This window comes from Cygnus atratus, chromosome 1, assembly GCF_013377495.2.
Source record: "Cygnus atratus isolate AKBS03 ecotype Queensland, Australia chromosome 1, CAtr_DNAZoo_HiC_assembly, whole genome shotgun sequence".
In the NCBI taxonomy this organism is placed as follows: domain Eukaryota; kingdom Metazoa; phylum Chordata; class Aves; order Anseriformes; family Anatidae; genus Cygnus; species Cygnus atratus.
In genome coordinates, this window is record NC_066362.1 from 101,723,230 (window position 1) to 101,737,007 (window position 13,778).

The 13,778-nt window shown below is 37.4% G+C and overlaps 1 protein-coding gene across 1 annotated transcript in view; it reads right to left on the reverse strand.

Annotated features, from left to right (window-relative positions):
• CRACR2A (calcium release activated channel regulator 2A) overlaps nucleotides 1-13,778 on the reverse strand; it is a 55,897-nt gene that overhangs the window by 12,104 nt on the left and 30,015 nt on the right. The window contains 7 exon segments of the mRNA XM_035545673.2: nucleotides 1,280-1,326; nucleotides 1,329-1,393; nucleotides 2,453-2,534; nucleotides 4,922-5,054; nucleotides 9,603-9,927; nucleotides 11,364-11,455; nucleotides 12,274-12,319. Of these exon segments, the coding sequence (XP_035401566.1) occupies nucleotides 1,280-1,326; nucleotides 1,329-1,393; nucleotides 2,453-2,534; nucleotides 4,922-5,054; nucleotides 9,603-9,927; nucleotides 11,364-11,455; nucleotides 12,274-12,319 (790 nt within the window).

Here is a 13,778-nt window from a genome sequence, read left to right on the forward strand (position 1 = left end):
CAAATAAATTACAGAAAACAGTAGAGAGGTACACAGAATAGGCACAAAAATACCTGGAATAGGCACAAATTAAAACTCAAAATGAAAATTATTAGAATTACCACAACAAATACATTCATATAGTGGTCCAAATGCCACAGCAGGAAATGGACTTGGCTGTGTGTCTTCAACTTAGCACCAATTTGTATAAAACAAAATTAGTCAGTAAAGGTGAGTGAACTAGTACAACTAGGAAAAAAAAAAACAAACACTAAGATTTTGACCATAAACGCTGATTTTTCTTAATCAAAAATGGGAGTTCTCCTCTAGCTTTTATCATACTGAACCATAACAGCCATTGATTTGTTAAGATCATATATTAACAAAGGCTAGCTCTTACAAAATGCATGCTACTACTCTTACCTCAGTAGAGCTCCTCAAAGGGGGATTAACTATGCCCATTAGGAAAGATTTGAAAAATTAAGTCCTTAACTTGCAAAAGCACCTACTGGCCTTTAAAGAAACCAGTACATTATACTAGAACACAGGTCTAAATGATCTTGGCAGGCCAATTTGTTCCCTGTTTTTTGAGAAGCAACACTTTACAATGATAGTCACATTTTGTTCTCTCTAGCAACACAGTCCTTAATGGCAGCAGCCTAGGTTTTATTTTTATTTTCCTTTGGCCCTAACCAAATTCAGCTGCTCACATTCTCCATATGTTGTCTGTGAGCCACAGAGATATACCGAGAGAAAAGAAAGAAAATTAACAGAAGCCACTCTGGCATATGGGCTATGATTTTTACTCATGCAGTTGAAAGGATGATCCCCAGGAAACTGAACTGTCTACTAAGAACCAGTTTTATAGTACTGAATGTAGATACTATATAAACTATGGGTTTATATAGTAACTATAAAGTTTGTAAACTATAAGTTTATAGTTTGTTTATTAAACTGTTAGTGATCAGACCATCATCACTGAATCAAAGCACCTCCTAGTGTTAGTGATGCACATCATCAGCTAGATAACCTTTATGAAAAAGTAAAGGAGTCCATTTTGGACTTTCCCCAGCCCTCATTTTAAGTCCTTAAAATCTTGGAACTGTGATTATTGTTATATATACAGAGTTTCTAAAACAGCTTTATTGGTAATTGTACAGACCAAAATCACTAACAAAAATGTAATTGTTACAGCGCAAGAAACAGACTTCTCTGTGCTTTGCCCTGCTAATCTTCCCTGTCTGAAAGAAGGAAGAAAATAGTGACACCAAAGTTTAGAGTTAATGTTATGTCACGTTACCTCAATGCTTATCAGCCACTGCTTGACAGCTGTGAATGTGTCTTTGCTGTTATATCATACATTACAATGACACCATCAGCTTTTCTGAAAAACTGCTTGGTAATACTTCGGTACCTGCAAGTATGAATCTGTTTATACATCTCTTCAGCAGAAGTAGCAATGTGACAATGTTAGTAAAATTGTACAGTAATTCACCCCCACCCACCACAGAAGGGGGATGTTGCCATACAGTTTCTTCTAATCATTTAGTCTTAATATGGGTTAAAATGTCATCAATTTTGTTTACATATTAATTCTAAAATTCCTTAAACTTGAGAAGCAAGGAGCTGTGATACCATTCTTCACTGCAGATACTATTTGAAAGATGAGGCATATCATGAACTGTAGTAAGCAATACCATCTTCCTGACTAAATCAGCCCCCTTTTCACATTCAGCAAAAGATTTACAGAGGCCACTACTACCAGAAATGACTGCAACAGCAAATAAGTTCTTTGCAAAAAATATTTCGGAGAGAAGGAGCTTGGAAAAGTACCCTCTGCCTTCTTTAATCAATTCTGGGTTAGTCTGTATAATCAGCTACACATCTTAACCTTCCTTACCCTCTTTCATTTTAAGCATGGAGAAATTTCTCCATCACAAAGTGTTCTGCCTTAAAGTAGACAGATTTCTGTTTGTTTGTTTTCCCACATTTTCTGTAGGAAACTCAAAACTTTATCATCATCCTTGCTTTTAGTAATAGAAAACCACAGAATGCGTGAGGAGACACCACTGAAAATTTACAAAACCTTGGAGATCTTGAACTAGAAAGGGATTACTTTAGTGAGGAAAATATATATATATATATATTATTTATTTAAACCAACTAGGCAATTTCTGCTATAGAAATAATTCCAGATACATTTTAAATTCAGCCTTCCTCCTGAAGAAGTCGTACCATACTACACTTTCAAGAGCTATAGTAAGAATTTCTTTTACAGACCGACAGTGTTTGAATGGATAACTCAGCACCAAATTAGCACATTATTGTTGCCAGGGAAGGATCTAAACTGTGAATTCACTGGCTTTGTTAGGAATATTCCTATATTTGATCCTTTCATGAAAAGCAGAATTATGTCCATGCTTACTGATCTTTAAACAGATGTTTCAAGGAAGCAAAACATTCTGTTTCTCACCGTTCCTGGCCAGCAGTGTCCCAGAGTTGTAGTGCCACCTGGGTATTATCTACTGTGATGGTTTTCACATTGTAATCCACACCTGTGACAGAAATACACAGTAAGTTGTCTCTTTAAATATTCAGTATGACCATTGAGAACACATTCCAGCAAATAGCAACAATGCCAGAAAGGTAACAACATAGGTATCACATTAAAACTTATGTCCATGAAAAACTATCAGGCAAGAGCTTTTATTTGCTGGAATTTCTTCAGTAATAAAATACTAAATGTTAGCAGAGTAATTTAATTTTATAAAAACTATAAGGTAACTTTCCAAATCAGGATACATGAGTCAAAGGTTCCCCTGATAGTCCAAAGCAGTCTGAGATATTTTATTCCAACTCCAGTCTGAGCTGGAATTCATGCTTTATAACTTCAGTAGTCTGAAATTTCATCATTTAGTCTGCATCTAGCCATGTAGACATCTTCTACAGTTAGTGGAAAAACACAAGGTACCACACTGAGGGGACAATGGAACTTAAGCTAAATGCTGAAGATAGATGGACTGAATATGAAGAGAGGAGGTTCTCCGCAGAATAGAGAAGGAGATGAACTTACTAAGTTAGGTTTCATCCCCTAATTTTAATGTGGATAAATGGAAATGAGATAAAAATATCTGAAGTTTTAATGAATCTTCTACCAGTTCCCCCATCATCTGATGATCTAAGTACCTTCTGGATATTTATAACAATAACTATAATCTTAATCAGTCACTGCCTCCTCCTAATGACAATGTGCACTCTATTGTATCCCACTGTACTGTATCACAGAATCATAGAATAATTCAGGTTGAAAAGGACCACACTAGGTCATCAACGATTTCTTTGTGTTCATCTTCCATATCCATGGGATTCTTTACCACTGCCATTAATGAAGAAGCATCCAAGCCTGAGTTTGTTCAGTGCGTAATCAAGAAATATGGATGGAGGATATATTCATTGCTTGTATCCCAGGGGAAGAAATTTGAACTATTCTGTAGAAATGTCATAAAAACAAAAACAAACAAACAACAACAACAACAAACTTCTATCCAGGTGGTTTGCTTTTTAACTGTATCTTCACAGCCAGATAACAATCTACAGCTGTGAAACTGCTTGATGTGAAAACTAAATCAAAGCTATACTTGCTTGTCATTGCATTTGCATGATCACTGTATGGCAAGCCAAAAGATGAAAAAGTCAGGTACATCCCTATGCTTTTTCTCTGGAAGGTCCAGGCAAGCGCACACTGTATAAGACCTCAGAGTCTAGGGAAGCATATCAATATTACCCTTTTGGGTGATATTCTGTAGTGTCAAAATGAGTTAAAATCCCCATACTAACATCTTAGATCTTCACTGACAGTAATGTGAACTTAGACATTTAACATACCAATAGAAATTTAAACTCAGATGCCTTTATCTGCCCTGTAAGTCAAGGGAACTACAGGAACTGGTCACCTGAATTTTCTTAGCTTGTCACAAATGCAAGATAAATGCATTAATTTAAATATATTTTATTGCTAAAAAGTTTCATTTTCTATATCCTGCAGGATAAGTAAGGCATAAATACAGGTTAAATATAATGAACTGCTCATTTACAGTAAGTCAGCTGCATTGCAAAACCCGCTAGTTTTTGTACCTTGATTATGTGTTGGACTTTTGAAAGTTTGTTTTAAAACTTCAGGCAATACAAGTACAATGTAAGCATTTAGCTTTGAAAATATTGGTCTACTATATGTCTTTGGGGCTTTGTATAATGCTAAATCTTTAAGTATAATTCAGATATTTTACTTTCACTTTAAAAGAAAGTCATATTATTTGGATTGATGGAGATGGGATATGGAGGTGGGATAGTACAGTACACCGCAGTCCACAGGACAGGATATCAGTTTCAAAACAATGACATCTACAATGAAATTCTAGCTTCGCTGAAGTCAACAGGATTATCCTACAAAGGCAGGCTGAGAGAGTTGGGGCTGTTTGGCCTGGAGAAGAGAAGGCTCTGGGGAGACCTTAAAATGGCCTTGCAGTGCCTAAAAGTATGCCTACAGGAAAGCAGGAGAGGGACTCTTTGTCAGCAGGTGTAGTGATAGGAGAAGGAGTAATAGCTTTAAACTAAAAGAAGGTAGGTTTAGGTTAGATATAAGGAAGAAATTCTTTTACTGTGAGGGTGGTGAGGCACTGGAACAGGTTGCCAAGAGAAGTTGTGGGCGCCCCATCCCTGGAAGTGTTTAAGGCCAGGTTAGACGGGGCTTTGAGCAACCTGATTTAGTGGGAGGTGTCCTTGCCCACAGCCAAGCGGTTGGAACTAGATGATCTTTAACAGTAATATAATACTTTTATAACAGTATTTATTTTACGTATTTATTATTTTTATTATTTATAGTATTTATAGTATTTATTTATTATTTTACTCTAATAACAGTAATAACGTTTCTTAGACTTACCTACAGTGGCAGCTGTGCCTGGGAAAAAACGATCTTCACAAAATCGCCTTAAGAATGAAGTCTTTCCGACACTTGAATTGCCCACAAAAATTATCTTGAATAAGCGGTCAGGAACAGATTTTATTCCCTCCTCCTTCAAATAAGAGCAAAAATTAGTCTTCAACTACTCTTACTATAAATACTGTTGTCTCCAGCTTGCCTTGTTTTAAAGGCTAACTGGGATGGGAAAAGAAGAGATTTTATCCTGTCATGTTCTCTTTTACTTATAAAGCAATATTCTGTTTCCTAAAATAACTCAGGGTTTTGGTTGTTTGCTATGCATTATTCCAGATCACTTGAAGCGCAGTGATTTGGACAGAGATCTGGGAGTATAGTGAATATATACCTTGACATGAAACTGCATTGAAAAATGCATGAAATCGCATTGGCTCAACATCAGCCAAAACAAAATAATTTCTGTTTGCCCCTGCAAGTCAAAACCCATAAACTTCACAGAACTCTGCTCAGTAGTTTCATCCTATACCAATGACACAGAGGAAACAGCATATCTTCACCTACATAAAAGAAGCAAAGTCATAATTTCTGCATGTGTCATCTACCACCAGACTCTTCTCCCTGCTCTATTATGGAGCCAAGAGCTTCTGCAGAATTACTGTACTTCTACATCTGTTTAAAATTACAGGTGGGGCATGGGGGGAAAGAGATAGACAGGAAGATAACTAGGCCCAGTTAAACAGGTTGTTAACATTCATCTACGTTTCTGTCATTTAGTTTTTTGAGCAGGAGGAAAAACAATTTGTTCTACCTATCCATGTGCTGTTTACTGCAGGCTAAGCTAAGTGAATCCAGTGACTAGTTGTTCTCTGGCAAGTAGGTCATTACTCTCAAGTCCATTCCTTTTGTACATAGATCAGGAGTTGCTTAAAAAAGAACTGTAACACCAACTGGTTTGCAGGGAGTGCCCTAGCTGGCCTCTTGTCCTAATGTGCGCAAAGATGGGAGGGAGATAACGAGTATGTTCTTAATGCTGCTAAAGAGGAGAAAGGCCTTGGGTGCTTCTGGGTTTTGGCTTGATTGGGAGAAAAGGGGAAAGGAGAAGGGAAAGGAGAGGTCTGCCAGGTATTTGACATGTAGAATCTCTGGGTCTGCTGATTTCAAGAACACATCAGAACTGGATTCCTTGCCTGACAGTCCTTTCAAACAAGACAATTGAAAGCCTTGCATTGCAAATGTTTTCTACAAATATACTGAAGCCTTACAAAAAAGAAGCAGAAGCAATACATGGAAAAAAAAAAAAAAGAGCTGCTGTCCTCCTTTATATGAAAAAATTAATTCACTGCTGTAAATTTTGGGAAATTTATACAGAGATTCTTTATCCACTTCTTTTATATTAAAATGCCAAAATCCACTGCAACTGTAGGCTGCTGGTAATACACTATATAAATGTGCTATTTAAAGCACATTTTCAGCTCTGCTGAAAAACATTCATAGCTTGTAAGTCTTTGTGCTCTGGGAGATAGAACAAGTTAACATACAACCATCAGCTTAGCACCCTTTTCACGGTAATTCTGAGAACAATAACTAAATAAATGTACTACATGACCTGAAATGACTTGTCTGCTGTATGGTCACTTGTGTGGTCATACACTCCTCAGTAGCATTAAGATTCAAAGACACCAGAGGCAATCATTTTCCATTTAGATGGATCAAGTCCACTTGCATAAATAACCCACCTTAATAATCAAATACTATTCCAACACTGCACCTGAACACTGCATACAAAGAGATGAGATAGATTATAGTCTACTTCAACAAAGTGCTGATGGGAAAATGGAAGAGCAATAGAATGTAAATTTTCTTTAGATTACAATGCAGTCTGAAAACAGCTTCCCTAGCTGTGTCTTCGAGTGGCCTTCATATAAAGTGTAGCCAGGTCAAGTAACATACCTGGCTTTGTGCAATTTAATACGATTGTGGAAGACAGTACATATAAACACAGTGGTTCATATTCCATATTGAAAGAGCAGAGGGAGAGGAATTGCATCTCAGAGAGAGGCTTTGGACAGAAGGTCTTATTTTAATTTCCGTCATGATTCTTCCACATTTCTGCTTATGCTAACTGTAGCTTCTTTTTCACAGTCTTCCATTAGAAAAATGCTCTACCTGACTATCTCCCAAAATAAAAGAGCTGTTGCTGCAAGTTCTTAGACATTTTCAGAAACCACTTTCCATAGGATAGAATTGGACTTGTTCATTTCTGAAAGAAAAAAAGTTTACATTGGTTCTATTCTCCCTTAAGATGCAGTAGATCATAAAGGATTATAAGCTAAATGATTGTGAATGTTTGGTGAATAGGAAGTTTAATGCCAGCAGCTAGGAGCCTGAGTTCAGTATAGTAAAGAATGAGATCATGGAATGCAATAATACAAAGCCATGTAGACTACAAGAACAGATGGCGATGAATTGAAAAATAAAGGTCGTCTCAGGTCCTTCCTCTTCCTAGTGCAAAACAGAGAAGAACTGGACTTCATATCTGAGTGAACTACATACAAAACAATTTTATGGAATCATTTTACCATCACTGCACAAGTATTTCTATATCCTACAGGACTTTAAACTGCAGATCCTCCTGAACAGCAAGACATGAGGGGAGAGAAGGACTGGATGCAGAAGAAAGGAGCCAGTCTAGTTTAAATATGTCCATGAGACTCACACCTCATAAGTCATGATGCAGCAAGTGGGGATTTACCTTTCTGAAGTTTTCTTGAGCTCCAGATGAAAATTATATGCAGAGCTAACCTGAAAAAAGTAATACTGCTCCTCCCAGCCCACTCACTCTGTCAGGAGAGGAAATCAGTGTGCTAGCACTGGATGAAGAAAGATCACTTCTGATGTCTAAATCCCATCATCAAAGAGTAGTGGGTCCCAAGAGCCATCATTTAGGAAATGCAAAGCTGTACAAAAAATTAATTAGACTAAAAGTTGTGACATGCATACACACAGCCTGCAAACTGCTCCAAGCAATGGAATGCTGTCAATTGAATAGTTGCTGGCGGCCCTTCCTCCTCCACTGTATCTGGAGACAAGCAATGTTTCAGGATTGATTCTTTCAGCCTTGTCAGCAGGACAAGAGGACCATGCACATATTTCAGTGCCATACAGAAAAAGAGTTTATCAGAAAGGAATACCCTGTGTTTTTCTTTTAACTTTTTTTTTTTTTTAAAAAAGAGCAGCCAAAAAAAAACCCACAATCCAATTAAGGATTGGTGTAATGTGTTGACGTTTCATAGAAACAAAACTGGAATGCCCAGTTCTAAGTGACCTTTGGAAATAGCCTTCCTGTTTACCCCCACATTGCTTCTTTAGAAACTGAAATTAAATGTTTTCAACAACCAGGCAGGAGACATTTTCTGGTTTCTTATTTTCTCTCCCCACTTGTTCTCAACCATTTGTGGGATTTTTTTTTATTTTTTAAATAAAGAAACAAGATCTGAGGGAAGGCCCATTTCATACCCAGTTGAGAGGATATGCTTTCAAAAGGCACGACTGCTAAAACAGAGCAAAATGACAGGTTTGTTCTAGCTGGACTTGATGATCTACCTGGCTTTTGCTATACCAAAGTCCCATGATCGCATACTTTGAAAATGCAATACAAAATAAATCATAAAGCAAGCAAAAAGTATGCATTGCATTAATCATTTCAAAGGTTGGAACCCTGTTCTGTGCCCTATTTTATTATTATTATTATTAAAATGTACCACTTAGAAGTTATTATGCAACCATGGCATAATTCTATCATAGTTTTTGAGATACACTTGCTTTTTCTAAAAGAACTATATAATTATGACCAAACGTACCTATTTTTCCTATGCCTTAATCTTTTTAATATGTGCTTCAAGAATCTAACAATGAGTAATACTTAACAATGATACTAAACTTAGATCACAAGCACAGCTAGCTCTGAAGCAATAGGAGTGCAACAGGGTTTTATAATACAAAGAAAAGTACCTTCAAGCATATTGTTTTACAGATTGTTATTGCATGGCAAATTCATTGTTAACATGCACATAAAATCTAGAGTTGGAAAAAATCTCGATTTCAATTTGCCAATTAAAAGTTTTCTCAAATAATAAATAAAAAGTAAGGATATTTATCTCATCATTTCTCTGGTAATGTAACAGCTACCAAAGCTGACTGAAAATTATCAGATTATAAGAAACACCACTTTTTGACAAAAAAAAAAAAAAAGAGCAACTTCTCTATTTAAATGTCTAAAAGACAGTTGCTTCATTTTTGGACAACTGCTACCCTTCGGTGGATTTCTTCTGTCATTAATTAGAAGGCTTAACTTCACTTTTCCTAAACAGTCCTTCATAATTTGTTTTCTAATACTCAACAAATCTGTCCAGAAATATGTTACTAGTTTGCTGGCTTTTGCTTTTACAGGCGTAAAAAGATATTGCCTACAGTTACCATTTCTTTAGGCCAAGTTTCCCTTCTTTGCACATTCAAAATTAATCCTCAGTACATTTCCATCTCCCTGTTCATGCAATGGCCTAATCTTTTGGACTTTACTTACAAAGAGAAAACTAAACAATTTTAGATTCTAGGAGTAATATGTTATGGTAACCCCTTTAACACCATTTCATTTCATGTTTTCCAAGGTCCTTTGCCCCCTTACATTTGAAAGTGCTTCCTTCCCTGCTGGCTGCCCTCTAGAAGATGGTGGTGAGTGTTCCATTGATGGTTCTGTGTTTTTCTTATCTAATTCCATCTCAAAAGAAGTACTCTCATCTTCTGTCTGTTTGCTCAGCTGCTTATCAAACGACCTATCAAGAAGCTGGGGTAAGTGATCTTCCTCAATTGATATTATTCTTTGGAGATGGGATGCTTTAGACATTCCTCCAGTGGCTCCAGCATCAGGCTCAACAGAGGGAAATCCATTCAATCCAGCAGAATTCATTCTTTTTGATGAGTTATTGAAAACATCATCTTCAAATGAACAGCTAGACAGAGAGAAAAAGTAAATAGATTACAAAAAATATACTGGGCCTAGATTCCTATTGTTTTTTTCCTAGTATAACTGAATTTAATCTCCCATGTTGTTACTACTCGCAGCAGGCACACTTATTTCAGTCTAGCGTCTACTGAAAAGTCAGTTCATCACACAAGGTGTATGTATATAGTGTGCTTAATAAGTACAAGTATCATGGAGAAAGCTAATAACTTCCAGGGGAAACGTGAACCAGAATAGAAAACATAAGTTTAGTCTCATTTCTAACCTCATGGAATAGCTACAGTAAGTTTCTCTATTGCGATTTCCTCATTCACACACACAAACATCTGTCTATTCTGGAAAAATAAAATAACCACTCAGTCCAGACACTTTCTATGTGTGATTTAATTCTCTCTTTGCAGGTAGGAGGGAGCTGGGTTTGTTTAAAAGGGAGGAGAAAAAAAAAAGGCTAAGTGGGGATTTTACAAACGCCGACGGTTAGTGAAAAAGAGTCTTCTCAGGTATGTGCAATGACTACAGATGCAAGCTGCAGTAAGCAAAATGCTGATCGGATAAGGGGAATGACATTTCCTCATGAGACTGGTGCAGCAAGGGAACAAGTTCCCCAAAAGGCTTCTGGAACTCCATCCAGATGTTCAAAACTCAACTGGATAAGGCCCTAGGCAACCTCATCTAGTTTTGGAGTTATTCCTGCTTTGAGAGGGAGGTTGGACTACAGACATCCAAAGGTCCCTTCCCATCTAAATTTTTACAGGATTTTTGGGCCATGATTGCTTTTGCCAATCACACTCCACTTCTTAGTACTGAACTTACAAAAGTTAATTTCTGCATCCTGTTTCTCCCTACGTTTCATGACCTTGGGCTTGTGGGGATATTGCCTTAGCTGTTATTTCCAAGTGACACAGCAGTCTTCTTTCTAGCTCCTTTTGCCTCAAAAGAAATATGATAGTATTTCAGTGAGATCACCCTCTTGTTCCTCTTGATTTCAAGTTCACAGTCACACAGATGAGAGTTGATTCCCCATTTTTCACTAGTTCAACTTCCCATACTTTACAACTGGACTACTTATTGGTCCCTTACAATGAGAAGGGAGGAAGCATACACTTTCAAGGACTTACTAAGGACATTGTACCATATCAGCACTGGGTAATGGGTATACTTCTGTGCTTTCCATCACCCACAACTGCAGAAGTCTCTTGCCTTTGGAGACTGGACGCTTGTTTTAGTTGAAAAATTGTCTCTTTATTTCCAAATTTCTTAGAGCACATCAATCTTAAAATAAGACACTTTAAAAGTACATGCTTTGAAAAGTCCAAATGCTTAGTAATATTGGAAGGAAATAATACTGGAAAAAATTATCCTACACCATTATATAAGCCTAATATACTTAAATAAGAATTAGGGAATAAATGAAAAAGTTCTTACCTATTAGGCAGCACATTGCCTTCTATGTATTTCCCAATGACAGACCCTGTTCTTTGCTTCCAGCTGGCTTTTCGAGCACTTGTTTTGCATTGCTGCACAAATATAGAATACTTTTACTAATTTACTCCTGCTCATTATGGTTAGCTGTCTTCATTACTTATGCTGAAATAATGCAATGAATATGACAGAAAAAATGTAGAAAAAACATCCTAGAGGCATAAATGCTTTAAAATTCTGACTGATAGACAATCAGAACATGGAAATGCCAGACCCTGCAAGAATTAACCATCTTTGCAAACAAAGTGAACCACAATAAAGCCGCAAAATGACATGAAAAATATCAATAGATCTATGGCAATTTACCCTAGCACATTCTTGTAGGGATAAGAACACAAATAACTGTAAACTAAGTGGTCTTAGTCTCCTGAAGCCAGGGTACTTCTGGAACTTCTTAGGGGATCATTCTCTGCTGCTGGATGACAAGTTAATATGATCTGCTCTTTTCCAATACTGACAGATATTCAGGTACCAATTCAGTACTCAGATGTTGTACTGTTCTGTGAATGCTTCAGATCAGCTACTCTTGACTGAATAATCACCTCAATGTAATTGTTCCATTTTTAGTTTATTTCATCCTCTCATCATTGCAACCCTAGCTTCTTATAAAATAGGTTCATCTTCCTTAAGATAGCTCCACCTTCATAATTCCAAAAATGTAGCTCTTAAAAATTGTTCAGTACATTTAAAAATTATATGCTCACATAAGAGAGAACACAATATAAATTAAGAATGGAGCAAAAAAAGGAGTAGCACAAAAGTCTATCTCCTTCACAGCCTTTTGATACCCATATTTCAAGGCTGTTTTTATATGTATTTGTTCAACACTGGGATTGAAAATTATAGCGTTTACCTGTAAAAATATGTCACGTTCGTCTTTGAGATGTTTGTTCCTCTCCCTGCAAAGAGGGAACACAAAAACACTGAGGCCAAGTATATAAAACTTCTGGATTTTCTACTCAACATCAACAGACAGATTGAACAGCTGACTGTGTAAAAAGCAAGAAAAATGCACTTTAATTTGGCATATCTCCACCCTTAATCATGCTCTATTTATATTCGTACCACAGTCAGTTCCCTGTCTGGGCTACTGAGTCTTCGGTGGGGCTATGCCAATCAAAGCCAGCTGGCATCTGGACCTCATTCTGTACTTTATCAAAACAAATGCTTTAATACATCAAAATCAGTTCTAGTCAATATGCTTTTACTTACTCTCAATTAGAATATTTAAAGATTTTCACAGCATACATGACTTCTTAATGAGGAGAGGGTGTAATGAACACCACCTCTGTTCATCTGGTGAGATCTCTGAAGGTCAGTTACATCCCTCTGAGAGTTATAGTTGTGTCTGCCTGGGATGAAACTTTCTCCACAGCAGGCCATATACTGCTGAGCTTTGCACTTGTAGCCAGAACAGCACTGGTAGTGCACCTATATTTTGTCTATTGCTGAACTATGCTGGCACAGCATGAAGGCTGTCTCTCCAACTCCTCCCAACGCACAAAAGCCAGTAGGCTCAGGATGGGCAAGAGGTGGAGAGGGGACATAGCCAGGACAGCTGGCCTAAACTGACAAAAGGTAGATTTTGTATGGCGTCATGTTTAGTAATAAAAGCTGGAGAAGGGGAAGCAGAATCTGGGGTTCTAGTTATGAAAGTGCTTGTCTTCCCGAGCAACTGCTGTGCATACTGAGGCCCTGCTTCTCAAAACATGGGTGAATATCACTTGCTGATGGGAAGTAGAGAAAAATTTTCTTCTTTTGCTTCTGCATGGCCTTCACTTTCTCTTTTCCTGTCATTAAACTACTCTTATCTCAATCCATCGGCTTTTCTTTTGTTCATCATATTTTCTCTCCATGTTCTTCTAAGAGGGGGAGTGAGAGAGCGGTTTGGTGGAGCTTAGCTGCCCATAAGCTTTTTAATCATCACACAGCCATGGAAAAGTCCTTCTAAAAGAACATCCAGCTTCATTCATTATGCAGAAGAGATGAAAACATCAAGAAATGTAGACTCCAGGCATTCAGCCAGCTCTGATGAAATCTGACAATACACCTGCTCAGTACATCACTCTTTGTCTCCATCTATTGCTGGCCTGGCCAGAGAAGAGACCGAGGTGCCATTGCAGCCTTGGTGAACTGATAGAATGTTTCTGTCTATTGCCCCTTTACTAGTAACAGGCAACACCATCCCACACGGAGCAGCCTACAGGAAACAGGCTGAAAATTCCTCAAACTTTAGCATGGGAGCGTTTTAGGTAAATTTTAAATCAGAGCTCCTGAACTAAATGTAGTGAATGAAGGCCTACAGGCAAGTACAATCTACAGACAGTGAACAAACAAAACTAAAATTGCTGCTTATTA